Source organism: Periophthalmus magnuspinnatus, chromosome 11 (assembly GCF_009829125.3).
Source record: "Periophthalmus magnuspinnatus isolate fPerMag1 chromosome 11, fPerMag1.2.pri, whole genome shotgun sequence".
Taxonomy (NCBI): domain Eukaryota; kingdom Metazoa; phylum Chordata; class Actinopteri; order Gobiiformes; family Gobiidae; genus Periophthalmus; species Periophthalmus magnuspinnatus.
In genome coordinates this window covers 17,712,443-17,740,402 of record NC_047136.2, presented here as the reverse complement: position 1 = coordinate 17,740,402, position 27,960 = coordinate 17,712,443, and the positions used below count along the sequence as shown (strand labels likewise).

Genomic DNA, 27,960 nt, shown 5'->3' with positions numbered 1-27,960 from the left:
CTTGGCCACACCCACTCACCCAGTCTCTCAGCCTATAAAGCCACGAGTCACTGCAAGCTCAAGCTAAACAGAGGCGAACTGTGCACTGATACTACTACTTTCATATTTTCTTACAATATTCACATTGGCTAACCATGGTGGAGCATAAGGAGTTCTTGAAGGCGAAGGAGGTAGGGCTGCACATCTGGAGGATTGAGAACATAGAGCTAGTGGCTGTGCCAGAGAATTTGCATGGGAGTTTCTACACTGGAGATGCCTATGTGATCATCAATACTGTGAAGAAGAGAGAGAACTACTACTACCAACTGCATTACTGGTTAGGTAAGGCACAATAAGAAGAATAAACAAATATGGAACTTAAAGGGTCCATATTATGTTATTTTCTGATCTTTGATTTAATGCCTAGTATATTTATGCTGAGTTTATATATATATATATATATATATATATATATATATATATATATATATATATATATATATATATATATATATATATATATATATATATATATATATATATATACATATACACATACTGAAGAAGACATTTGGATTGAGCAACAAAAAGTTGACAGAATAGAATTTATTTTCTCTTCCTTCATTATAGACCTAATTTGTCCTGTTTCCAGAGTTGGGTAGAATAGTCAAAAAATGCACTGAAGTAAGAGTAACGTTACTTCAAAATAATATTAGTCAAGTAGCAGTACAAAGTAGCCCAAGAAATTACTCAAGTAAGAGTAAAAAAGTATTTGGTAAAACTACTACTCAAGTAAGAGTAACTTAAACAATAACTGTTGGGATGTAACATCTGATTTATAATTTAAAATTAATGGAATTTGAAGGACAAAACATTAAATAGTGCAAAAAATTTCTATTTTGTAGATGCAAAAATGAGACATGCAGGAAATACAAATGTTCAAATAATTTCATATTGTCGACATAAAGCGTCACGTGTAGACTTACTCACAGTGGGAAGAGGAACCTAAACTTTTATTCAAATAAGAGTATGGTTATGCCAATAAAAATATTGCTCAAGTAGGAGTAACTGTAGAAAATACTATACGATACTGCTAGAAAAGTACTCTGAAAAGGGGCTCTGGATAACATAACGGCCCACCTCTGGGTCCATAAACTATCGCCAGACTCACTTTGAGCATTAGTGTAGGGAACAGTAGACCTTTTTTTCATAGCAAATTTCTCCATGACGCCGCTAAAACCTGCTCATACCAGGAAAAAACCCCTAACAAGTAAATAAATACAGAGCAGTGGGCGTGTTTAGGGGTAATAATAATAATTCATTAGTTTTAGCATTTTTTCAAACACTCAAGGTCGCTTTACAATTTTGTGCATTACTCATATTAGCCGCTGCTCTGAGGTAGACTGACAGAAGCGAACCTACATCCGCCGCTAACACTCAAACAAATACTAATGTGGGTGAAGTGTCTTGCCTAAAGACACAACAACAGTTTTTTCCCCTGTCGCCCCACTGTGGCACCTGGTATGCCCAGTGGTCTTCCATCAAAGTTCTAACCAGACCCAGCCCTGTTTATCTTCTGAGATCTGGTGAGATGAGGCGTGGAGAACATGCATGAATGAAAAAGAGATATAAAAAAAAAAACCTCGAAAGTCGATTTTGCATAGTGTATGTGTCCTTTAAACACTGTTAAAAGGTGAAATAAAGCATGTCCACTCTGCAGAATATATCAAATCATTAACTTATAAAGAAATGATCCAATGCTTACTTGAATAATTTACTACTTTAGATCCTCCATAAATATTGACAATACCTACACAAGCCCAGTTTTAAAATGCTGAAACAAGTTGATTCAGTTACTTATGAAATCACACATTCATAGCTGTCACACTTTTACATTCTTTGTCACTAAATTATGTGAACTGACAAAGAAGAAGGAAGAATTCTGTTAGTAACTCATGCGTTTTCTGCTGATGCCTGGAATTTTTAGTGCACGCAGCCTCGTAATCGTCTGTGATACTATAAGATTAAGTGAAAATGGCAGAATAGTGTGTGCATTTCATTGAGAGGTGCTGAATCAGATTTTTGATGTCTAAAAACATGAAAAACAGAAGTAGTTTTAAACAGTTGGCAGTGGTCCAAAGTTATTCCTCACTGACCTCATGCATTTTGAGCATCTTACTTATTCACCTCAGTGAGTTTATAATCGCTTTTCAGTTTAAAAATACAAATCATGTGGTTACTTTTATACATTTTTGAGCTGAAATAGAAGTAGCTCACAGAACTGTCTCACATTACACAGATTTATTTTTTCAGTCAATCAGTATAATTTTATTTGTCCCCGAGGTGCAATTACAGCACATTGAGCAGTTTACAATGGCCCCCAGTTTATCGCAGGAGTTACGTTCTAAAAATAACCTGCAATAGGTGAAATCCGCAAAGTAGTCAACTTTATTTTTCACAATTATTACACATGTTTTAAGGCTGTAAAACGCCTCACCACACCTATACATTTTTCTCAGACAGGCTTTAACATTTTCTCACATTTCTCTCTTGTTTAAACACTCTCAAAGCTCAGACCTTCGTAGATTATATGTTGCTCCAGCAATATCTGCAGAGGCGCCTCTGCTCCAGCGGTAGCCACAGAGGCGGCCTCTCCAGTCCTTGCTGGCATTAAATGGGCTTGGTACTGTGTGAAAAGTACTCTCCAATGGCCTGGGCTCCACATCATCCTGCTCCTTGCTGTAATGACTGTCATCGCTGTCAGCAAACGTTTCAGCACTTCAGAGTCACACGCCTGTGATCAAACATTTATGTAAATTTGTCTGAACACATTCTGTACTGTGCAGGAGACACGGCACAGAGGAGACTGATGGACAATGATCTACAGTCCTTTAGCCAATCAGGACGCAGAACACAATGCACATTCATACGCTGTAAAAAAGCATGCAAAAATTGCTCAAAAAAATCTGCGAAACAGCGAGGCCGCGAAAGGTGAAGCTGTATTGCAATAGTAATAGAAGTCTCAGTGCAATTGAACAGGCAGGATCATCAGATCCAATGTTAGAGTAGATTGAGGACCTAGGCTTATATAATATAGGCCTATGTGAGATGAAGAAAAAAAAAAAAAAGCTTAAAAGTTAAAAACTGCTCAGTGTGTCAGCCAGTCAGCCACGAGAGCAGCCGACCATGACCATGGCAAACACAGAGCTGCTGAAATTCATGTTACAATATGTTACAAATTTAAGACATGTTTTAAAAAACACAAAAAATAAATAATAATAGTCTGACACAAACAGTTTCACACATGCTGGTTCTGCAGCTGTATGAAACCACTGGCACACGCAGCCTTCTGAAACTCTCTGATGAGGTTTGATAGCTCTCCACAATGTGCAGTGGAGCTATCAGGAAATAACTCTATGCATCAGTCAGCACAAATGAAAGAATTTTTGAAATACTAACTTTTTTATTGGTGAACTGAGACATTTATGCAAGATGTAATAAAAATGTGTTGCTTTAATAACAGCAAATATTAATCTCCCATTGACTTGAATGGTAAAGCATATTGAATATAACTGTAATAGATTAACTGTAAACGTAAGTACAACTATGTAGTAATTATAAATTATATTAATTAGTATAATAGTGAATCATTAAAGGGCCATATTATGCAGTTTTCTGATTTGTTCCCTCATCAAAAACAGACCTGGAGTTGTGTTTTGTTTCTTTCTCACATGTTTAACACAGAAATCCTGTACATTAGGGTGAGTTCTTTTCTCAAACTGAAGACACTCTGTTCCACTTTGTTACGTCATGTGGTAATACAGGAAGTGCTCCACTGTGTTTTAATCTCTTCACCTTCACTCTTACACCTATTGCATATTTCACTTGAATCATTTGGATGATTTCAGCTCTGGAATTTTCAGTTGTAGACAGACTAATAACAAAGGGCCAGTCAAACATGTGAATGATACAAAACACAAATCTAGGTATGATTTTGATGAGGTAATAACATTATAATATGGCTTAAAGCTCACAAGAGTCAATTTTGTGTAATTATGAATGACCATCAGATGCTAGCTCCAATCTTCTTTACGTCTCTCCCTCCCATACTAAATAATCCATAACATTTGCCTGCAGAATCAGACCTAACTCTGTTTTAGCTGTTAAAGATCTCATTTCCTCCCTGTCTCCTGATTGTATTTGTAAACGTCAATACAGCTTTACTCTGCTCCTCCATCTTATGAAAGATTGAACAGTAGCAATGCATTTGGAGAGCAGAGCATACTTCCTGTCACACTCAGAGTGTGGAGCTGTAACACAGTAATGTGATGCTAGATTCAGCAACAACTGTCTGAGTGTTGGTTTCATTCTACAAGCTCAAGAGGGCAATATAAAGGTGTGAGTTATTGTGTATGGCATGGCTGATAGTAGAATTTCAGCAGCAAGAATTGGTTTATGAAAATAGTATCATTTTAGTAGAAGTGGGTTGAGTAGCCAAAGATTTTACTCTATTATGTAGGAGTAACATTACCTCAAAGTAATATTACTCAAGTAGAAGTACAAAGTAGTGGTTCGAGAAACTACTCAAGTAAGAGTAAAAAATATTTGATAAAGTAACTGTTGGGACAAAACATCTGATTTATGATTTGAAGCCTTAATGATGGTTCTATAAAAATTAGAGACAATTCCACTGCTTTTCTCTTTCTGCTTAAATGGTGTGAAAGAGGTGGTTTTCAAGAGCACATCCACATGGGACTTTATAGTCTCACACAGCTGCTCAGACCTGCAAATAGAAAAAGAAGTAGCTGATAAATTGAAGGTTTTCTGTAGGTCTTAGAATTCTCTTAATCCATTCTTTCCAATTATGTTATTTAGCATGAGAACATCTTGGTGTTCCCACAAGGTTATGATGGTGATTATTATTATTATTATTATTATCATTATTATTATTATTATTATTATTATTATTATTATTATTATTATTATTATTATTATTATTGGTGAATGCAAAACATATTTGTTCATCATCTTCATGCCAAGTACAGAAAAGACGGGCGATGACAGGGTTGTACTTGCTTTTGGCTGCTTTAGATAGTACATTGGAACATAAAAAAACACTGCATATTGCGTACATATTCTTAATAAACTATTTGTACATTATGAATTAAGTCTTTGTTCATGCTGTATGAAAGAGGCTGTACCCAATCATTCCCCATATATTTGAGCAAATGTGTCTTGCCTCAGTACAGGTAAATTGTATAAGCAGCACTTGAGATCCATCTTTAAATATTATGCATCCATGTTTTCATCTATTTGAATTTGAAACAATTATTTGCGCTCAGTGTGTTTGATATGAGCGTTACAGACTGGCAGCACTGATACTTCTAAAAGTTTGCCCACTCTCTCCACAGAAAAAAAAAATGTTGAAAGAAAAATGCATTTTGATTCAACGTTATGAATGGGTTACATCTGCTTGTGTCTAAGTATATGATTGCCCAGTAGTTTCATGTTTGTACAGGGAAGGAATGCAGCCAGGATGAAAGCGCGGCGGCGGCCATCTTGACTGTGCAGTTGGATGATTATCTGGGAGGGAAGCCTGTGCAGTACAGAGAGCTGCAGGGGGTCGAGTCCACTGCCTTCACCAGCTACTTCAAAGGGGGCATCACCTACAAGGTAACCAGCACAAAAGTTATTGAGAATTGTCTTATTTACTATACTATATACAGTTACAATGAAATATTGAGAGTTTACTAAAGTGTGATTTTTCTTGCCAATGTTGTTGTAGGTTACCAGACAAACTGGAAGGTAGTTTGAGCTACAATGTGTTCTGCTTTGGGCTAGTATAAACTCTAGCTCCTCAAACCCGTACGTTCAGATTGAAAATGACCTTAAATAGGAGAGGAAATGTCCAGATGTCTTGAAGCCTTTTCTACCATGGCCCACTTTGTCATTTATTTAATTTATTTTATTTTTTTTTTTTTAATTTTTTTTTTTTTTTGAGGAGAAGCATCAAGTCGTCTAAATCCATTTTATCAAGTCAAGTCTATGCTTTAAATAGTAATATGCTAATAGTTGCTGCTAGCTAGGCCTTTTGAGTGTTATTTCAGAATAATATGTCCAATGTAGAGCCTAATCATTTCATTTAACTAGGGCTGTAGTTCTTTAGTCGGTCGATTGTGTTTTAGTTGACCATAGTTAAGGATTGATATGTACAACACATGCTACATATTACATTAGCTTGTGCCATGGAGCCACAGTCTAACAGCAATGAACTGCTGGTAGGATTATAAATATTTACCACCAGATTATTAAAGTGCATTAATAGCACCGATGTGCCCAGTTTACAGTTTTGCATGCCCTTGAAATATATTCCATTTTTGAGTAGCAAAATAACCAAAAGTGTTTTTTCCCATCTCAGTTATAGTGTGGTCAGTTTTTAGACACACACAATCATGTGATCTTGTGTGAAAAGTTCCTGTAGCAAAATTCAACAAAGAACTGAGATATTCAGATAGTCTACCAAGTAGTCCCTTCTAAATAAATTGTATAGTGTTGTCTATCTGTCTTCTGACAGATAGTGATGGCCAACCTACTTTTTCATACCATGTATATTATATCTCCATAATATAGTACAGAAAGAAAGGTTGCTTGAACGCTTTTATTCAATTCAATATGATACAAGAATTCTTTCTATAATAAAATGATAATTTAGATTTTAAATTGTTACATAATTCTGAGATATGTATTTTAAAGAATACATTTTTGTCAAGCCAAAATGAAATATATATATAGGTGGTGACTCATCAATGTATCATTTAGTTTATAAAGACTTGTAGATTGCACATCACATCAAATCAAAGATTTTTAAGGAAATTTTGAATTTTATTAAAGTCTTGCTATGGCTTTAAAATCACATGATCAGCAGAGAAAACACCTGTATATAAAACAGCATTATCTGTATATAAATGTATGGAGCTTTCTCTTAAATTGTAACCAATGGAATTAATAAATAGTGTAAAAGTAGCAGAAGGGGCAGCTAGTAATAGAAGCTTCTGACATGAACAATCCTTTTCCCTATGCTCAGATTGGAGGAGTGGCGTCTGGGTTCCACCATGTTGTCACCAATGAGCTAAGCGCATGCAGACTGCTGCACATCAAAGGACGACGTGTTGTCAGAGCAACACAGGTGCCACTGGGCTGGAGCAGCTTCAACAGTGGAGACTGCTTCATCCTGGACCTGGGACATGTAAGCTCTGTGGACAGGCTGCTCTACACACAAGCAATGTTAATAATATGGACGCCTCGCATCATGCTGTCCATTTGTACTTTTTTACCATTCGTAATTTAAACCTGGTTTAGACCTTTAAACCCGATAATGAGTCCTGATAGAGATTTAGGACGAGTTTGAATCTACTGCTACTAGTCCTGGTTTGGAACTTATTGACTTGCTTTAGGCCTGGAGGTCTAGACCTCTAAAAATGATGCGTTCCTTCTGCAAAGTCATATATAATGATCATAATAATCTATATAAATAATATAAATGACAATATCATCTATAAATGCCTAGAAATGCTTTTAAAATAATTGATTTCTATTGATACATGCATATTTTAGTTAAAGGCTTGAAGTATCTGGTACGAAAAGGGCAAGGACTTTGTTGGAATACTTTAGTGCAGCATTGGCTTCAGTCCATACAGAGCTTTTTCTATAGTCGGGTGATCAGGTCATGCAAAACACCAGCGGATGCTGGAGCTTTGTAGCCAATACACCATAAAGAATATCAGTCTATCTCTAATCTTAAATGTAACTGTGTGTTTGTGTAGACAATCTATCAATGGTGTGGATCCAAGTGCAATAAGTTTGAGAGGCTGAAGGCGGCACAGGTGGCACGTGGTATCCGTGACAACGAGAGGAACGCTCGCGCCCAGCTGGTGGTGGTGGAGGAGGGCAGTGAACCTGAGGCTCTCATAGAGGTAATAAATAATATTTAACAGTGAAGGATTTAAGACATACAGATACATTACAATGTTCTGAAAAAAAAAATACAGATGATAACAGAAAACATTGATGAAACAGCTGCATCTCCATTAATTTTTGAATTTCATAATTCAAAATAGATTCAGTTTGCCCATTTGTCTAATACAGAGATTTAATATTAGCATCTGAATAATTGTTACCATATGATCAGGTCTTAGGAGAGAAGCCTGAGCTACCCGAGGGAGACGATGATGAAGACGTCAGCGCAGACATCTCCAACAGGAAGATGGCTAAACTCTACATGGTACACACGCACACATACACAGGCCCGTCAAAAGAAATGTTGGGGCCCAGTGCAAGAGGCCTCACATGTGCCCCCCTCTAACATAAATTAAGAGGATGAAGGTCCAGTTCTATCCCCCTAAATAAAAATAAAAGGTTTCTCAAACATGTGTGAATGAAATAAAACACAAGTATGTCAACTCCATGTATGTTTTTGATGAGGTAACAACATTCTAACATGGCTTCAAGCTCATGTGTAATATGGCCCCTTTAAATATAAAAAAAAATGTATGTGAAAAATTACTTCATGACACAAAGTATTATATGGTATTCTATAATAGAATTTTGTCCAAAACATGGATAATAGGCAAAGCCATGGATCAAGCACTGTAGCACCCATAGGGTATCGTGGTGTGACTTTGTATGTACTGTGTGTGTGTGCAGGTGTCTGACAGTGTGATTTTGCGTGTGCTATCTCCAGATGTTTGATGGCCTGACTTTGTGTGTGCAGGTATCTGACGCGTCGGGCTCCATGCAGTTAACCCTGGTGAGGGAAGAGAACCCCTTCCAACAGAGCGACCTGCTGTCCGATGAATGCTTCATTCTGGACCACGGCAAAAACAAAGTGATCTTTGTGTGGAAAGGTACACTTAAAGATGCACTATGGAACTCTTGCCAAACTGCTTTTTTCAATATTGCGTATCCATTCTTGACACCTTGAAGCACTTCAGAAAAGCCAACCATACACTTCCTGCTAAGTACGCTTGGTTTGTGGAGATGTGAATGGGCTATAAAACTCCAAGTAAATGCACATCTGGTTCATCTGAAATCAGACTTCTCATTGCAGTACACTTCCAGCCCTGTAGCTCTCCTAGAGCATAAAGACTGAACTAAAGACTTTTGTGGGGAAATTACATAAAAATACATGTATTTGCACTATTTACAAGTGGAACACACAAGTGGACAGTTTAGAAAAACACTGCAAATTTTAGTTAAATACATTTCCAGAGTCCTTCATTGTATCCAGTCAAAGTCACTCAGGGGGTATTTTACTTTTATGGGTCATTAACTGCACATAGCATATTTACAGTGCATCCAGAAAGTATTCACAGCGCTTCATTTTTTCCACATTTTGGAATGTTACAGCCTCATTCCAAATTGTATTAAATTCATCTCATTCATCTTACCTCAAAATTCTACACACAATACCCCATTATGACAATGTGGAAAAAATTTTTTTTTTTTTTGGACATTTTTTGAATTTATTAAAAATAGAAAACTAAGAAATCATATTTACATAAGTATTCACAGCCTTTTGCCATGAAGCTCAAAATTGAGCTCAGGTGTCCACCTGCGGTAAATTCAGTTGATTGGACATGATTTGGAAAGGCACACACCTGTTTATATAAGGTCCCACAGTTGACCGTGCATGTCAGAACACAAACACCCAGCATGAAGTCAAAGGAATTGTCTGTAGACCTGCGAGACAGGATTGTCTTGAGGCACAAATCTGGGGAAGGATACAGAAAAATGTTTGCTGCTTTGAAGGTCCCAGTGAGCACAGTGGCCTCCATTATTTGTAAATGGAAGACGTTTGGAACCACCAGGACTCTTCCTAGAGCTGGTCGGCCGTCTAAACTGAACGATCGGGGGAGAAGGGACATGGCAGCCCGTCTGGAATTTGCCAAAAGGCACCTGAATGACTCTCAGACCACAAGAAACAAAATTCTTTGGTCTGATGAGGCAAAGATTGAACTCTTTGGTGTGAATGCCAGGCATCATGTTTGGAGGAAACCAGGCACCGCTCATCACCAGACCAATACTGTCCCTACAGTGAAGCATGGTGGGGGCAGCATCATGCTATGGGCATGTTTTTCAGCAGCAGGAACTGGCAGACTAGTCAGGATAGAAGGAAAAATGAATGCAGCAATATACAGAAATATCCTGGATGAAAACCTGCTCCAGAGCGCTCTTGACCTCAGACTGGGGCGAAGGTTCATTTTTCAGCGGGACAATGACCCAAAGCACACAGCCAAGATCTCAAAGGACTGGCTTCAAAACCACTCTGAGAATGTCCTGGAGTGGCCCAAGCCAGAGTCTAGACTTGAATCAGATTGAACATCTCTGGTGAGACCTGAAAATGGCTGTGCACAGACGTCTCCCATCCAACCTGGTGGAGCTTGAGAATTACTGCAAAGAAGAATGGGCAAAACCACCTAAAGATAGGTGTGCTAAGCTTGTGGCATCATATTAAAAAAGACTTAAGGCTGTGATTGCTGCCAAAGGTGGATCAACAAAGTATTAAGCAAAGGCTGGTAATACTTATGTAAATGTGATTTCTTAGTTTTCTATTTTTAATAAATTAAAAAAAAAAAGTCAAAATTTAAGACAATTTGGAATGAGGCTGTAACATGACAAAATGTGGAAAAAATGAAGCGCTGTGAATACTTTACGGATGCACTGTAGATCACCATATTATCTTTTATCATTTTGAAAATATGATCTTCACTGAAAAAACAACGTATTAACATGAATCTTATTGCTAACTGTAAGGAGGGTTTGCATAGGGCTAAGAGATCACAAAAATACATACTTCAGTGCTGACTTTGTAGAACTGGGATCTCCTGGACCTAAACTTTTATGACTACATCTGGTATGTTTGTTGCACAGGCCGTAATGCTAACACCAGCGAGAGGAGGGAAGCCATGAAGACAGCTGAGGGTTTCATTCAGCAGATGGGCTACCCCGCTAACACACAGGTACACTCTCAGCACAGCTTACGGCAATTTAATAACACTTTCTCCACACATATAACCAAACCAGACATCACTTTTGTATTAAGTATCTAAAAAAGTGCTTTTTGATGAGAGAGGGTAAATTAAAATAAAAATTGCTTGTCTGTTTTGTAGAAGGAGGGAATTAATAAGGGATGTGTGATCAAACAGCCATACTGTAACATTTTTCCCTTCACTGTGGATTATTCATTCACCATTCTGTTTAGGAAATCAACAAAGAATGTATTTTTAGGCCTAACTTTTTTGCATGCCGTTATTCTAATTTTATGAGATAAGAGTAGGCAGTGTATAACTTTATGTAAAAATGACATATTCAGGGCAGAGGTATTGGCAAAGTAAAAAGCCACATAATCAGAGAAGTTATGTAAGGACAGGGGTTTTGCTTTTAGCGGTGGCATTTTCATCAGATTAAATGCATCTAGTGGTTGTCATCACTCAGTTAAAATAGTTATAAACACTTGCACTGTTTTTATGCCAGATGTCCTTCCTGTGGGTACAAACTACATACACAGGCAGTATATTGGGTACTGTGACTATGAGTAATTTGGATATTTTACATTGTAATATATAGGAGATAAAAATCTGTTTTTTGTCACCTGCTTGCCTCCATTTTCCTGGAATGTTCCACAGTATGGAATTAAAGTAATATAGCAATTATTTAGGTACAGAAGTGACAAAAATGTGCCTTGAAAAACATTGTCACTGTGTTGCAGTGAGTGAGCTTGCCTTTCCTTAGATCTGACCTGTAACTCGACCTGCTGACAGCACTTTTTAAATTCTTTTTGGATGTTTTTATTGCACTGAAAAACTTAAACAAACATCAGTGACTAGTAATGACTCACTACTCTGAGTGGCCTTCTACAACATGGAAACGTTGTTCCTTTGGTTCTATTCCACAGTATGGGATTAAATGTATCACCATGAGAATGTTCTGAAGTATGATTTCCAAGGAATCATGCATGTGAAGTGCCACTTTGAGTCACGCAATGTTTCTTAAATTGCCCATATTACACTATTTTCTGATCTGTGCTATGTTCTTCATCAAAAACATACATTTCATTCACATGTATTTAGACTGAGTTCTGTTCCACCTTGTGATGTCATGTGGTAATACAGGAAGTGCTCCACTATGAGTCATTTGGATCATTTCAGCCCTGGAATTGACAATATCTTCTAAACAAAAGGTAAAAGGTAGAGGTTAATATTAAAACTATCACTTCATGACACCACAAGATGGAACGGAGCATTGTGAGCTTTGGAGATGTAAACAGACTAATAATAAAGTGTTACTCAAACATGTGTGAATGAAACAAAACACAAATTTGGGTATGTTTTTGAAGAAGTAACAACATTCCAACATCACTAAAAGCTCACAGGAGTCAATTTTTGTGTAGTATAGGACCTTTAAATAATAATTATACGATGTAATAAGTTGCTAAAACAAACTAAATTGGATTAAACTTTTGCAATTTTAACAAAAGGCTTGCCCATAAAATAGATTTATATGTGTATGGTTTATATCTCATCATGCTATGAAAACACAACCCTACATTCTGTTTGCTAATACCATTCTCCGTGTCCTCAGATCCAGGTGCTGCCGGAAGGAGGGGAGACACCCATGTTTAAGCAGTTCTTCCTGGGCTGGAGGGACCGCGAGGAGAGCCAGGGTCTGGGGAAGGTCTTTGTAACAGAGAGGATCGCTCACATTGAACAAGTGGAGTTTGATGCTTCCAAACTACACCAGTCCCACCATATGGCTGCACAGTACAACATGGTGGATGACGGTAGTGGGGACACAAAGGTACGTTACCAAGAGTAAATGTTTAGAGACATACCGGAACTGATACATTAGGAGACTTTTAAAAGAAATTTCAATCATTGCTCCACTACTTAAATTGCCACAAGAGAGTCAGAACAAAGATTAAAAGAATACTCAGTAGTGCACCTCGAACAAATTTGAAGCACAACACAAACCATAAAATAGGGTTCACTCTCAGGGCATCACTCCCCCGAAAATATTGTTCCAAATCTCAGTGGTTTTCAGGGATAAATTACTTTGGTAAATGATAAAGAAACAGTTGGTTAAAAGCTGGTATCCTCCCTGTATGGTACTAGATAATTTTTCACAGCTGTGCAAATCTATATTTATTCCACTATAATTATTCAGTTGCTAAAAGTTTGTAGTCGGAAAATTGGAAAAAATATTTTTTCCTTTACAATATACTAGATGGTGTAATCCTTAATTTTTGTCCAGGAGACATTTTCAACAATGGTCATCTGGACACTGTTTTTGTGATTAAGACATTTCAGCTCCCATCCAGAAACCATTTTACATTTGAGGGTACTGGCTTGAAAAAACGAATTTAAGAGTTGTCTAATTCCAGCCCTAAAAAGGAGGAGTTTCAGAGTGAAACTGATCTGCCCTTGTTTACTAGCTTGTTTACTTCATTGCATCATCTCAAAGCAATTTTTCTCTCTGCTCAAAATCTACACCTCACTGTTTTCAATGAGTGATTTGTGGTTTTAAGATGAAGGTAGACACTGGGCTGAAAACCTGAACTGTATTGCCTTCTCTACTTCTCTACCACTACGTTTTACTCATGCTATTTGTCAAATGTTGGAGGTAAGTCACTTGATTTCATTGCTGGTATTTGTTGTAGATCTGGAGGGTGGAGAGCAGTGGGCGTGTCCCAGTGGAGGAGAGCACATATGGACAGTTCTATGGAGGAGACTGTTACATCATATTGTACACTTACGGCACTAGGCAGATCATCTACACATGGTAATACTCAATACTCAAGTCACTTTACTTTACGGAGATGTTATATTAGAGTCTATTTTTAGTATATTTTTAAGTCTATTTTTTAAATTATGTTAAGCTATTTATCTATTATCTTGTTTTATTGCATGTAGCACTTTTCCTTCTGTTCTTTAACTGTGCGGTGCAATACTGGAATTTCCCCACTGTGGGACTAATAAAGGCTTATCTTATCTTATCTTAATTTACAAAGCTCCATGTCGTAACGGTGCGGATAGGACCAAAAGATGCAGACCAGAGCAGTTTTAACAGTGTTTATTTACAGCGGTGAAAATGCAGTCTTTAAACAGGTCACAAGAGCAGGTACAGGAACCGGGGAGCGGGAGACGGGTCAGGCGGGTGCGGTGCAGGTAGAGGCGGGCAGGACAGGACCAGGACGGGGATAGAAGCAGGTGCGGTACCAGGGCAGGCGGATCAGACGAAGACCAGAGCGGGGAGCGGGTGACAAACCAGAGACCAGGACCGGACAGGAGACGAGACGAGCAGGAGACGAGACGAGCAGGAGACGAGACGAGCAGGAGACGAGACGAGCAGGAGACGAGACGAGCTGGAGACGAGACGAGCAGGAGACGAGACGAGCAGGAGACAAGACGAGCTGGAAGCGATACCGGGACTGGAACGTGGCGGCAGGAGCTGGGCGAGTAGAGGCAGGAATCTGGAGGGTGCATAAATCCAAATGAGCATTTGCAGGAAAGTACCATATAACAAAGCTTAGCAAGAAACATTCACGTTTTACACGCGGACGGTCTGGCACCGAGTGTAGACTGCCAAGCCTTCTTGTACTCAGCAGCAGGTGGTGGTGATTAGGCTGATGCACCCCAGGTGTGCACGGGAGGAGTCAGGCACTCCACCCAGCTCCAGACACACAGGTAGGGGAGGGGGAGAGAGCACGGGAGGACAGGGAAAACTGACATCATGACAGTACCCCCCCCCTAAGGTCCACCTCCTGGTGGACCCCCAGGCTTGTCAGGATGAGCGCGGTGGAAGTCTCTCACCATGTCGGGGTCCAGAATGCGTGCCCTGGGCACCCAGGATCGCTCCTCCGGACCGTAACCCTCCCAATCGACGAGGTACTGGAGGCCCCTACCACGGCGACGAACGTCAATCAGGCGGCGGACGGTGAACGCCGGGTGGCCGTCAATGACTCGGGCGGGCGGTGGGGGATCGGCCGGAGGGCACAGGTCGCTGGTCCGGACTGGTTTAACCTGGGAGACGTGAAAGGTCGGATGAATCCGGAGAGACGGGGGTAACTGGAGGCGCACCGCCGATGGATTTATGATCCTCATGATCTTAAACGGTCCCAGGAATCGGGGGGGACAGCTTACGGGAGTCCGTCTTCAGCGGGACCGTCTTGGCGGAGAGCCAAACCATCTGGCCAGGTTGGTATACGGGCGCCGGGACACGGTGGCGATCGGCCGTCGCCTTAGTGCGCGCTCCAGCCCGAAGAAGGGCCGCCCTGGCCCTCTTCCAGATCCGGCGACAGCGCTGGAGATGGCGCTGAACAGACGGGACGGCGAGGTCCCTCTCCTCCGTGGGAAAGAGAGGGGGTTGATATCCCAGCGATGCCTCGAAGGGGGACATACCAGTGGCGGAACTCACGAGGGAGTTGTGAGCGTACTCTATCCAGGGCAGGTGAGTACTCCAGGTCGCGGGGTTGGCGGAGGCTGTGCACCGTAGGGCCGACTCCAGGTCTTGGTTGGCCCGCTCCGTCTGCCCATTAGATTGTGGATGGAACCCGGACGTGAGGCTAACCGTGGCCCCCAAACTGTCGCAGAAAGACCGCCATACCTGAGAGGTGAATTGGGTCCCTCTGTCGGACACGATGTCCACCGGGATGCCGTGGAGTCGGAAGACATGACTGGTCAGCTGGTCGGCAGTTTCTTTGGCTGTGGGGAGCTTAGGCAGGGCAACGAAATGGGCGGCCTTGGAGAAGCGGTCCACAATGGTGAGAACCACCGTGTTCCCCTGGGAAGGGGGAAGGCCCGTCACGAAGTCCAAGGCGATGTGGGACCAAGGGCGACGAGGAACTGGGAGAGGATGCAAGAGACCAGAAGGGGGTGAGTGGGAGGCCTTGGCCCGAGCACATACCTGGCAGGCGGCGACATAAGCCCGGGTGTCTGTGTCCATCGTGGGCCACCAGAAGCGTCTCCTGAGGAGGGAGAGAGAGCGACCGGCACCAGGATGGCAGGCGAAACGGGAGGCATGGACCCACTGGAGCACCTGAGACCGGACAGAATCGGGAACAAACAGTTTATCTGGAGGGCCGTTACCTGGGTCGGGGTCGTTGGTCTGGGCCTCTCGGACGGTGTCCTCGATATCCCAATGGACCGCGGCCACCACACACGAGGAGGGGATAATTGTTTCTGCGGTGACCGGGCTATCCTCCAGGGCGAACTGGCGGGAGAGGGCATCTGGTTTGACGTTCCGAGATCCGGGGCGGTAGGTGAGGAGAAAGTTGAAGCGGCTGAAGAAGAGGGACCAACGAGCTTGACGGGGATTGAGGCGCCTGGCGGACTGGATGTACTCCAAGTTTTTATGGTCGGTCCAGACGATGAATGGTTGCTCCGCCCCTTCGAGCCAGTGGCGCCACTCCTCCAAGGCCAGCTTTACGGCAAGGAGCTCCCGATCCCCCACGTCATAATTGACCTCGGCCGAGGACAATCGCCGGGAAAAGAAGGCGCAGGGACAGAGGCGGTTGTGGGGGTCGAACCTCTGCGAAAGCACAGCCCCCACTCCCGAGTCGGAGGCGTCGACCTCCACGATGAATTGCCGTGAAGGGTCGGGCTGGTGCAGGATGGGAGCGGAGGTAAATAGTCTCTTAAGCTTCTCGAAGGCTGTCTGCGCCTCAGGAGACCAGGCAAACTGCAAAGCAGGAGAGGTGAGTTTAGTTAAGGGCGAGATAACCCTACTAAAATCCCGGATGAAACGTCTATAAAAATTGGCAAAGCCGATAAATCTCTGGAGCTGTCTCCGGCTGGTAGGAACGGGCCACTCAGTGACAGCCTGGATCTTTTCAGGGTCAGCTCTTACTTGGCCCCGCCCCACAATGAAGCCCAAAAAGCTGACCTCCTCTGCGTGAAACTCGCATTTCTCAGCTTTCACGAACAGTTTATTCTCGAGGAGGCGCTGGAGAACCTGGCGAACGTGCTGATGATGCTCCTGGGGGGACCGCGAGAAAATCAAGATGTCATCCAAGTAAACAAAGACGAATCGGTTAAGGAAATCACGGAGCACATCGTTGATGAGGGCTTGGAATACGGCAGGGGCGTTGGTGAGACCGAAGGGCATAACCAAGTATTCGAAATGTCCCAGGGGTGTCTTGAAGGCCGTCTTCCATTCGTCTCCCTCCCTGATGCGCACCAGGTGGTACGCATTCCGCAAATCCAACTTGGAGAAGATGGTCGCACCGTGGAGGGGCGTAAATGCCGAGTCCAGTAAGGGAAGCGGGTATTTATTCTTTACAGTTATATTGTTCAGACCCCGGTAATCAATGCAAGGCCGCAGGGATTTGTCCTTCTTAGCCACAAAGAAGAACCCCGCTCCCACGGGTGAAGTGGACGGGCGGATGATTCCGGCAGCCAGGGACCCACGGATATAGTCCTCCATTGACTCGCGTTCAGGTTTAGACAGGTTATATAGCCTGCTAGATGGTAGTGGGGCACCCGGCAGGAGGTCAATGGCGCAGTCATATGGGCGGTGGGGCGGTAAAGAGAGGGCCTTGCTCTTGCTAAAAACCTCCCCCAGGTCGTGATATTCAGCAGGCACCGAGGACAGATTGGGGGTGTCTGGGGACGGATCAGCGACAGGAACGGACCTCCCGGCCGGAGGGAGGGCGGACCGAAGGCACTTGGCGTGGCAATCGGGACTCCAGCCCGAAACTCCGCCCCTGGCCCAATCGAAAACAGGGTTGTGGGCGCGTAGCCAGGGGTAACCAAGGACCAGAGGAGAAGCGGAGGAGGACAGGACATGAAACTGACGGTTCTCTTGGTGGTTGCCGGACAGAATCACGGTGACAGGTTCTGTGATGTGAGTGATGTGCCCCAGAAAACGTCCATTGAGCCCCTGGGCATTTAAGGGGCGTTCGAGGGGCTCCAGGTAGACCCCGAGCTGCTCCGCGACTTGGGCATCAATAAAGTCCCTCTCAGCCCCGGAGTCGATAAGGGCGGAAACGCATAAGGTCTCTGTGCGAACGCACAGGGTGGCGCTGAGCCGCAGTCTATTAGAAGAGTCCAGGATGTGTTGCTCGCCCACCAGTACTCCCAGTGCTACTGGTGGGCCCCCCCTTTTGGCCGAACTGGGCAAGTGACCACATAATGTCCGCGCTCACCGCAGTAGAGGCAAGCCCCGGCCAGACGACGCCTCCGTTGACGCTCCTCGGCCGACACAAGGGTCCTGTCGAGTTGCATGGGCTCATCCGGCGGGGGCGGGGCAGCGCGTGGCTCCGGCGGGACCGGTGACCGGCGTCTCTCTCGGCGACGAGCCCGTAGGCGGTTGTCTATACGGTGAGTGAGGGAGATGAGGGTCCGCAGGTCGGGGGGTTCGTCCCGGGAAACCAATTCATCTTTCAAAGTCTCGTTCAGGCCCCGCACAAACACAGCCCGCAGCGCGCTGTCCGTCCAGTCCAGCTCCGCCGCATGTGTCCAGAATTCAATGGAATAGTCCGCTACCGTCCTGGAGCCCTGGCTGAGAGTCAATAACCGGGAGGCAGCATTGTCCTGGTAGTGCGGGTGGTCAAACACCAGCTTAAACGTGGACACAAATTCATTAAAATCCAGGCTATCCACAGACGTCTTCATTAGGCGCGCCTCTGCCCACTGGAGAGCTCTGCCCCGGAGTAATCCACATATATATCGGATCTTGGTGGCCCCCGAGCTGAAACGAGAAGGGCATTGCTGGAACATGAACTCGCACTGGAACAGGAATCCGCGACAGAGGTGAGGTTGTCCAGCATACGGCTCCGGATCCGTGCCTCTCGGCTCCGGGAGGCGTGGCGGCGCTCCAGCTGCAGCAGGCGGGGTGACGAGGAGCGCGGCCACCTGGTGGTTAAGCTGTGCCACCTGCTGGGACAATGTCTGATTTAGCTCCAATAGAGTTCGAATGGATTGTTCATGCTGACCCAGCACCGCCTCGGGGTGAGAGTGCGTGAGGCGGCGCGTCTGGTCCGGATCTGAGCCTGCTTGGTCCATAGTGGCCAGACCGTTCTGTCGTAACGGTGCGGATAGGACCAAAAGATGCAGACCAGAGCAGTTTTAACAGTGTTTATTTACAGCGGTGAAAATGCAGTCTTTAAACAGGTCACAAGAGCAGGTACAGGAACCGGGGAGCGGGAGACGGGTCAGGCGGGTGCGGTGCAGGTAGAGGCGGGCAGGACAGGACCAGGACGGGGATAGAAGCAGGTGCGGTACCAGGGCAGGCGGATCAGACGAAGACCAGAGCGGGGAGCGGGTGACAAACCAGAGACCAGGACCGGACAGGAGACGAGACGAGCAGGAGACGAGACGAGCAGGAGACGAGACGAGCAGGAGACGAGACGAGCAGGAGACGAGACGAGCTGGAGACGAGACGAGCAGGAGACGAGACGAGCAGGAGACAAGACGAGCTGGAAGCGATACCGGGACTGGAACGTGGCGGCAGGAGCTGGGCGAGTAGAGGCAGGAATCTGGAGGGTGCATAAATCCAAATGAGCATTTGCAGGAAAGTACCATATAACAAAGCTTAGCAAGAAACATTCACGTTTTACACGCGGACGGTCTGGCACCGAGTGTAGACTGCCAAGCCTTCTTGTACTCAGCAGCAGGTGGTGGTGATTAGGCTGATGCACCCCAGGTGTGCACGGGAGGAGTCAGGCACTCCACCCAGCTCCAGACACACAGGTAGGGGAGGGGGAGAGAGCACGGGAGGACAGGGAAAACTGACATCATGACACTCCATTTTCTTTAGATTACACATCATTTCATTTTAGCCAATAAAATAAATTATTATTATTATAAATTATTTTCATTATGGGTGATTTTAAAATAACATACATACTATGAGTTGGCTTGCATCTCCACAAACCTGACTCAAACGTAGCCCAGAGGAGAGTCTCCATCTTTTTGAATGGAAATTACATTGCTTTGGACAGAATATTCAACCATATGGCATAACACATAGCCATCTCTTTAGGGAATGTTCCAAAGTATGGTTTTAACTTTTTAACTGGAGTCATGCAGGTGATGTAATGCCACCCAAATGTTAAACTGTGTTGCTTTACAGAAGAGTTTTTTCAGGTATCTATTGAGTAGCTATTACATACACACATTTTACATTGTAAACCACAAAACTACTAGTTGTGTTAATGAACCATGACATGTCAGAGCCTGCTGCTCTATGGCACGGTGTACCAGGGTCTGTCTTCGGTCCACTCCTTTTCTTCCTGTACATCCTCAGTCTTGGGCTAGATCAGACATGAGTAAACTATGGCCCGTGGGCCACACACAGCCCTTTGGGCTTATTAATCCAGCACACTGAACAAGGTTTACCCTTATGTATTTTAAAATAATTTGGTCACATTCAGTTTACCTTATCAACAAGTTGTTGATCTTTTGGCACGTGATAAAACTGAATGTGAGTTTTTCTGCTGTGTTTATTTAACTGAAATTTTAATACATTAATTATTAATTTAATTAATGCATTTGTAAAACAGTTTGTACAATGAGCCTATTGCATATTCAGGCTTTGCTACATGTTATTTGCCAGATCTCTAATGTAATATATGTAATGTAATGTGTGTATATATATATATATATATATATATATATATATATATATATATATATATATATATATATATATATATATATATATATATATATATATATATATATATATATATATAGGTGGGTGCTGAGGTGTTATTTGCGTTGTGGAATTTATTGCATTTTTAATGCCCTGAACCTTGTCATGAAAGAACACTGCAAACTCATTGCACTTAGATGTGGAAATTAGTTCTAACGGCAGTGGAGCTGGGGGGTTTGTTAATCTGTTTACTTTTGCAAACAGGACACGAGAGTTGTTACTACAACTTCCAATAATGTCAGAAAAAAAAAAAAAAAAAAATATATATATATATATATATATATATATATATATATATATATATATATATATATATATATATATATATATATATATATATATATATATATATATATATATATATATATATAAAACAAGGTTTACCCTTATATGCATAAGTATTCAAATATCACGCTATATGTCTCTCCAAGAGAGGTCATCAGGAATAAGTTAAAATTGCTACAACGAAGATGAGATCAAGTCAACATAATTTTTGAACTCAGCAAGATAAACACAACTATCAATCTATTTTTACTTAAAGGTTGTTTGTGCTATGTGCCGTTAGCTTGAGTTAAGAGTCAGTAGGTTGAAACCTGTAAAAACATTAAACACACCGGATGATCTAGGTCTACCAAGTGAATAATTTGTCAAAATTACTCAAATTAAGATTAGAATTTAAATTCAAGTAATTTTTATTAAACTAGATATTACTTTTTGCAATGCAGGTGTAGACTCAAACCGTTCTCATCCATACAATATTTTAAGTATATGTTGCTACAGAACATTATCCGGTAACTTTAGAAATACGTTTATAGTTCTAAGAAGTATACACTTTAGTAATATGCATATTGTGTTTAGGCAGGGGGCCAGCAGCTCTGTGGACGATCTGACCGCGTCGGCCTTTCTCACTGTGGAACTGGACCGCTCTCTGGGAGGAAATGCAGTGCAGGTACTCAGACAAGCAAAGGGAGCGCATCTAATATATTACAGTTATAAAATTAAAATGGACAAAGTGCCATTGTCAGAAATAACTAAATTATGTATTAATACAAAAAAATATAAGTTAACATACTTAAACTATACTTAAATCTTTGGTATGCTAGTATTTGTGTTTTTAGCACTTACACAATGGTTATTTAGTTATTTGAAATGTAAGCAGTAACATATTTACTGTTCAAAAGAATTAAAGAAAGACCTTTGCCCAAATCTTCTTTGGCACTATATGTTTAAACAGGTTAGTGGGATCTATCAGCTTCCATAAAACTTACAAGTGTTCCTTAAATTCTTTTGAGCAATGTAAAGGAATCACTTTGCATTGTGTTTTCACTTTGATAGTAAATGAAGTGTCTTGCTGGAGGAGAAAATGACAGTATGAACTATTTATGGCATTATTTATACCACCAACCGGTTGTTTATACGATAGCCATGCAGAAATCTAAAGGTCTAGGCCTAGAAATTGAACCTTAGACCTTCTTGTTGTGGGGCGAGATTGTTAGTTTGGCAGGTTGATTTTTTTATGCATTTTTTTGTTTTAATCTTATCTTCATAATTTTACTGTAAAAAAACAAATGTATAAAAGGTAAATAAAGATGTTACCTTCTCAAGCATGTGCACATGTTATCTTATTGTGCTTGTACAGGTGAGAGTGTGCCAGGGTAAGGAGCCCCCGCACCTGCTGAGCCTGTTTAAGTCTAAGCCCCTGATCATCTATAAGAATGGCACGTCCCGCCTCGGAGGTACTGTCCCTCCTCCAGACAAGCAGCTATTCCAAGTCAGACGCAACTTGGCCTCCATCACCAGAATTGCTGAGGTAAACACTACTGCAACACAGAGGAGAGGAGAGCCAGGAGAGGTTACTGAATGGGCCAGTGTTGGTGCCTAAACTGTAGCCTGCACTCTTATTGTTGTTGTTTTTAAAAAATGTATTACAATCAAAACTGAACCTGGGTTGCAAGTGCCTTAACCTGCATGTGGAGGACACATACAAGTTCTTTCTCACTGTCAGTATATGGACAGGCCTCCAGAATTCAAAACCTCCAAAATTCACTCACTGAGCTGCAGAGGCTGCACTAGCACTGATTAATGATTGGGTGCAGGTGCTGAGGTTCAGGTAGTGATGATTAAGACCAGAGAGAGTTATGGATTTCAACAATGAAACTGGCAAATGCCATTTTTCAACAATAAAACATCTAAATGAAAATACTTTACTTGTTATAGTGAAATGCTACTAAGAGGCAGGGCTTCACAGTCCTGCAGTTTTGAACAGGAAGCAAATGGTTTTATTGGCTTCCTGTTCTATTCTATTTTTAAGCAGATCACTATTTTACAAAATATAAAAATCTGTGATCATTAGGCTAGTGATTCCCACTCTATGTCTCAAGTATTTCTTAAACTTCTTCCCACACTCCAACGTATTTAATGTTGATTAGATATAAATCTTTTGTCAGTGAATACTGTTACATTTTCTTGTTTTAATTAATGATATTTATTTCCAAGCTCATCATATGCAAACATCCCCAAGAAATAAAATGCTTGGAAGACAATTGGTTGGTAGACAAAAGAAGCAGGCTGTGACAATTCAAGATCAATGTGACAGAGCACAATATAACACAAATATAAATATTGAGAGAGCCCAATGAACTCCATTTACTATACTGAATTTTTGAATTTTGAATTATTTTTTTTATGAAATTCACGAGAATATAAGCATATATGAAAAGTTAAAGTGGGACTAAACATGTACACTCTGCCCAAAACAAGAGTTTTGGGATCTGCTAAACTAGGCAGTCCTTGGAGGACTAACGAAGAGAGTGAGGGGAGGAGTACAGTCTGGAGGTATAAGAACACTGTAGCCATGTCCCAATTCAACAGCTGGGGCCATGCCAAAATGGGACAGGTCTAGCCCATGGAGCCACTCCTGTTACTCAGCAACTGAGCTACCAACAGGGACTGGCCTCCTGCTGGTGCCCAGAGTCAGGACTAAACATGGAGAATCAGTGCTTCAGTTTTATGCAGATTTTGATATTGACAAAGAACAGATGGATTACTACTGCTTAAACTTTTTTTAGTATCTCCTTCTAAACATTTTTAAGCAACTGACAAATTAATCCTCTCCTTTATATGGAATGGAAAAAAACTCAGATTATGGCAATTATCTACAGCAACATAAAAATTGAGGATTAGGAATCACTGCCAAATCTTCTCCCAAATTACTACAATCCCTGTGATTAATTTTCAAATATGGTTAAAATATAGAAAACCTTCTAGTCTTGCCCCAATTTGTAATAACCAGTTCTTTCTCCCTGGAAACAAGAACAGGGTATTTTAACATTTCAAGACTTGTACATCAATGTGTGTATGTGCAAACATATATGTATGTTAATAATAAGCATAGGGCAATACCCCATATGTGTGTGTGTGTGTGGGGTGTGTGTGTGTGTGTGTGTGTGTGCGTGTGTGTTATTATTACATTGATAATTGATTATTGATAATTCACATAAGAGAAAAACATTTAAACTAAGCAGTTCCTTTTCTGTTCCTGCAGGTGGATGTGTGTGCTGTAAGTCTGAACTCCAATGACGCCTTCCTGCTGAAGCTGCCTGGGGGGTCCAGCTACCTGTGGATGGGCAGAGGCGCCAGTCAAGAGGAGGAAAGGGGGGCACAGTACATGAGCCAGGAGTTGAAGTGTGCACCCACTTGCATCAAGGAGGGTGCTGAACCAGGTGAGAAACACATACAACCTCAAGATATTCTTCAACACTAATGCATTGTTTTGTATCTATGGGTTTCACAATGATGAGAAATTGGGACTGCTGCCTGACGATTGAAAAATATTATATCTGGTGGAAAAATTATGTTTTGGTGATGTGACTGATGTGAGGGGGTAATGTGTGTTCATTGATGAAGAGGAATATGTTCTAAGCAGAGGGGAGGAGAGGTTTGGGTCCGGTGAAGGAAGGAATTCTTTTATTGCTATTGAGTTTGAGGAAGTTGTGGTCCATCCAGGTTATGATGTCAGACAGGCAGTTTGTGATGATGAAAAGAATGAATGAGGTGATGGATTTGGTAGCAATATTAAATACTTTGTTGTTGTTCATTCAGAGGACTTCTGGGATGCACTAGGCGGCAAGACCAAATACCAGACTTCTGCAAACCTGGAGAGTGAAACCATGGTCCATCCCCCCCGTTTGTTTGGATGCTCCAACAAGACAGGAAGATTCATAGTATGTTACAACTACATTACAACAATAGGGCTGTGTTCACACTAGTACAGACTGTATGATATTGAAAAAAATAAAAATAAAATAAGTCTTCTTTTCCTGCTGATTGTGGTTTTTGCTGTTGTGTGCAGATTGAGGAGGTGCCTGGAGAGTTCACACAAGATGATCTAGCTGAGGATGACGTCATGCTGCTGGACGTGTGGGACCAAGTAATGGGACACTTTAAAAGTGCACTATGGAACTTTTTTGGTAGAGGGTCCTTCACCTGCTTGTCTTATGAAAGTGTTGGCACTCCTGGCAGAGCAGTAACATCTCTTTGAAGAGATGTGGCAGACCATCTACCAGAAAAGTTGCACAATGCAAAAAACAACTCATATGGCTACACAGTACATACAAATATTTAACATGTTTTGTTATGTATACCCCCATGCTCAGACTGCTCATGACACAGGTCTAGTGCAGTGGCCACAAGTATTTAGAACAATCCAAAGTAATACGAGGGGCTCAGACCACATGCCGGGCATTTCTGGTGGTGCTGGCGCTTCATATTCTTTGCCTTGTGTGAGCGTCACACCACAACTAAACTAACAACTAAACTACTCCAACACTGGACCAGTACAGTCTGAGGTTGTTTTCACACTGCCACTACTACTTCACTTTGACAGCAGTACTTGGGTCACTGTGTCACATTCTGGACCGCAGTAAACAGACGCTCCAAGAGCTTGAAACAGGTGGTCTTGGAGCAGCCCATCTCTTTCTCCTGAGTGGCATCTCTGTCACTCTGGAGCAGCTCCTCTCACTCTAGAGCAGTTCCTCTCACTCTGGAGAAGCTCCTCTCTCAGCCTGAAGTGGCTCTACTCGCACTCTGGAGCAACTCCAATGACACGTTGGAGTGGCTCCACTCGCATATTTGTAGGAATGAGCAATATATGTATGTATTTAGTGTGAAAGAAAAGACCACCGGGTATAGCACCAGGGAAGTGAGCGCCTGCATGTGTATTCACATTTGCCATGGAAATAAGTTTGTGCATTGTATGTGATCAGGAGTGTCCCAACAGTGAAACAAATAGAACTAAATGTAGAGTCACTGGGGCTCCTCTACAGAGTGCATTAACATGTGTCAAAACAACCTGAATTCAGTGCTACTCATTTATAATAATCCAATATTGTCACAAAAAATCATCTATTGCAGGTTTTTGTCTGGATTGGAAAGGATGCAAATGAAGTGGAAAAGACTGAATCCATCAAGTCAGGTATGAGTAAACACATTGGATACATGTGTAGTAATGAAAATGTTGTAGTAATCAGTCAAAATATATCCTTGTTTCAGCCATGCAGTACATAAAGTCAGATCCGAGTGGGCGAGACAAGAACACCCCCCTGGTGGTGGTCAAGCAGGCCCACGAGCCCCCCACCTTCACAGGCTGGTTCCTGGCCTGGGATCCCCTGCACTGGGACTCTGTGACCAGGAGTATGAAGTCGCTCACTGTGTAGACTGGCCAAGGACGTATGATGAGAAATTATTCAGAAGTAGTATCTTGTTTACATATGTCACTGGTCATGTATTACTGAAATTTTTAAATGAGGTTTAATGAATGTTGAGTTTGTGAATGTGAATTTGTCAGCTTAGTTAAGTAGTAAAAGTACCAAAAGTACTTTTGGCTTTTACTGTGGATCAGACCTGGACGACTGAGGGATTACACAGACAGTTGCAGAAACCTTTTTTGTTTACAGCCAGTGCCACTTAGAGCTGCAAGTCTTAAAACAACACCATGTGACTTTCCAGAAATGGCACATCACCTGCATGATTCTATGGAAAGAGAAAGTTAAAACCATACTTGGGAACTTGGGAACATTCTCGAAATGCAATTGAAGTTAAAATTCATTTCTAAAATTAAAAAAAGTTTATAACTATCTCAATTAGATTTCGTCAAACTTTTTTTTATAGTAGGCACTTGCTCGAGCCAAAAATGATGTCCAGTTTGTCTTGCCAAAAGTTAAATATTTTAAATTTCTTCTTGTAGGTCAAGACCTATGCCTGTCATATACTGCACTGCATATTTTATAATATCAAACTATTACTAGTTTTATACGGTCAGTTTGCATGTAATTATGTACCAGGTCTATTTGTTTTGCATGAGCATCTCTTCAATAAAAATACATTTACATGTTACTGCCACAATATTCATATTAGGATATGTGATTGTTAATTCATATATTCTTTAATAAAAAGTAAACGTTGAATGTTCAGAATGTCATTGTTGTTCCTTTTACTGTCAGAAGATGGCGACAAACTACTGCCAAAGTTTTATAAGGGGCCAGCCACGAGGTGGTTTTGTATATTCAATATTAGCAATCAAATATAATGTTTTTCTCATTGAAATAGATTTTCACAATGTAATTCTTTACAGGTAATCGTAATCTATGATATTCCCTTTCTCTCTGGACGAATCAAAACACACATTAGCAGACAGTGGCATTATCTGGACGCATGGCCTAAATAACTTGATCAAATCAATCAATATTCAATAGTTTTGACTTTAAATTACAATTAAATTATCTGTCAGTATGTCCAAACCCATGCAAAATTGACGACATTCGCTAATCCTGTCTCCTGTACTAATTATTAACGGCGAAATTGTAAAAAAAAAAAAAAAAACAAAAAAAAACCACAGCATAATCCCATATATAAATACAGCAAGTGGAATTACTTTTGGCTAATTGAACATTTGACCATTAAAGCTACAGTATATTTTTAGCCAAAACATAGACTTAAAAAAGGCATGTTTTTTCATATTGGTTGTGTTAATAACATGATAGTTAGGTAGTTGGTTACACCCTGTGCCTTTAATTCAAAATAAACTTGGGCCAATTTTCTTCAAGTAGCCTATATGCTAATCGAAATAAACCCTCAGATAGCCTAAATATTACGTTCAGGCATTTAACAAAAACACAACACAGCCTACATGAATTCCTCATATGCCTATTCTATTGAACTTTGAACCTGAAGTAAATGTGTATTAGGCTCAAATTTAAAAAACGGATTTATAAT

At 41.7% G+C, this 27,960-nt stretch overlaps 1 protein-coding gene across 1 annotated transcript; it reads left to right on the top strand.

The window, feature by feature from the left end:
* Positions 1 to 65: 65 nt before the first annotated feature.
* Positions 66 to 27,156, top strand: scin (scinderin). Its single transcript, XM_033975020.2, has 16 exons — positions 66 to 321; positions 5,498 to 5,652; positions 7,064 to 7,225; positions 7,803 to 7,952; positions 8,168 to 8,260; positions 8,750 to 8,882; positions 10,909 to 10,997; positions 12,619 to 12,834; positions 13,694 to 13,815; positions 21,547 to 21,637; positions 22,328 to 22,498; positions 24,233 to 24,410; positions 24,790 to 24,911; positions 25,040 to 25,117; positions 26,101 to 26,161; positions 26,239 to 27,156. The coding sequence occupies exons 1-16, from the start codon at positions 135 to 137 to the stop codon at positions 26,400 to 26,402; spliced, it is 2,172 nt and encodes a 723-aa protein (XP_033830911.1). The 5' UTR covers positions 66 to 134; the 3' UTR covers positions 26,403 to 27,156.
* The last annotated feature ends 804 nt before the right edge of the window (positions 27,157 to 27,960 follow it).

What these genes read in the sequence shown, in the direction of transcription:
- scin (XM_033975020.2), top strand. Translation starts at nt 135, where the DNA reads ATGGTGGAGCATAAGGAGTTCTTGAAGGCGAAGGAGGTAGGGCTGCAC. An exon ending in AACCTGAGGCTCTCATAGAG is followed by an intron (nt 7,953 to 8,167) that starts GTAATAAATAAT and finishes CCATATGATCAG; the next exon opens with GTCTTAGGAGAGAAGCCTGA. An exon ending in AGATGGCTAAACTCTACATG is followed by an intron (nt 8,261 to 8,749) that starts GTACACACGCAC and finishes TTGTGTGTGCAG; the next exon opens with GTATCTGACGCGTCGGGCTC.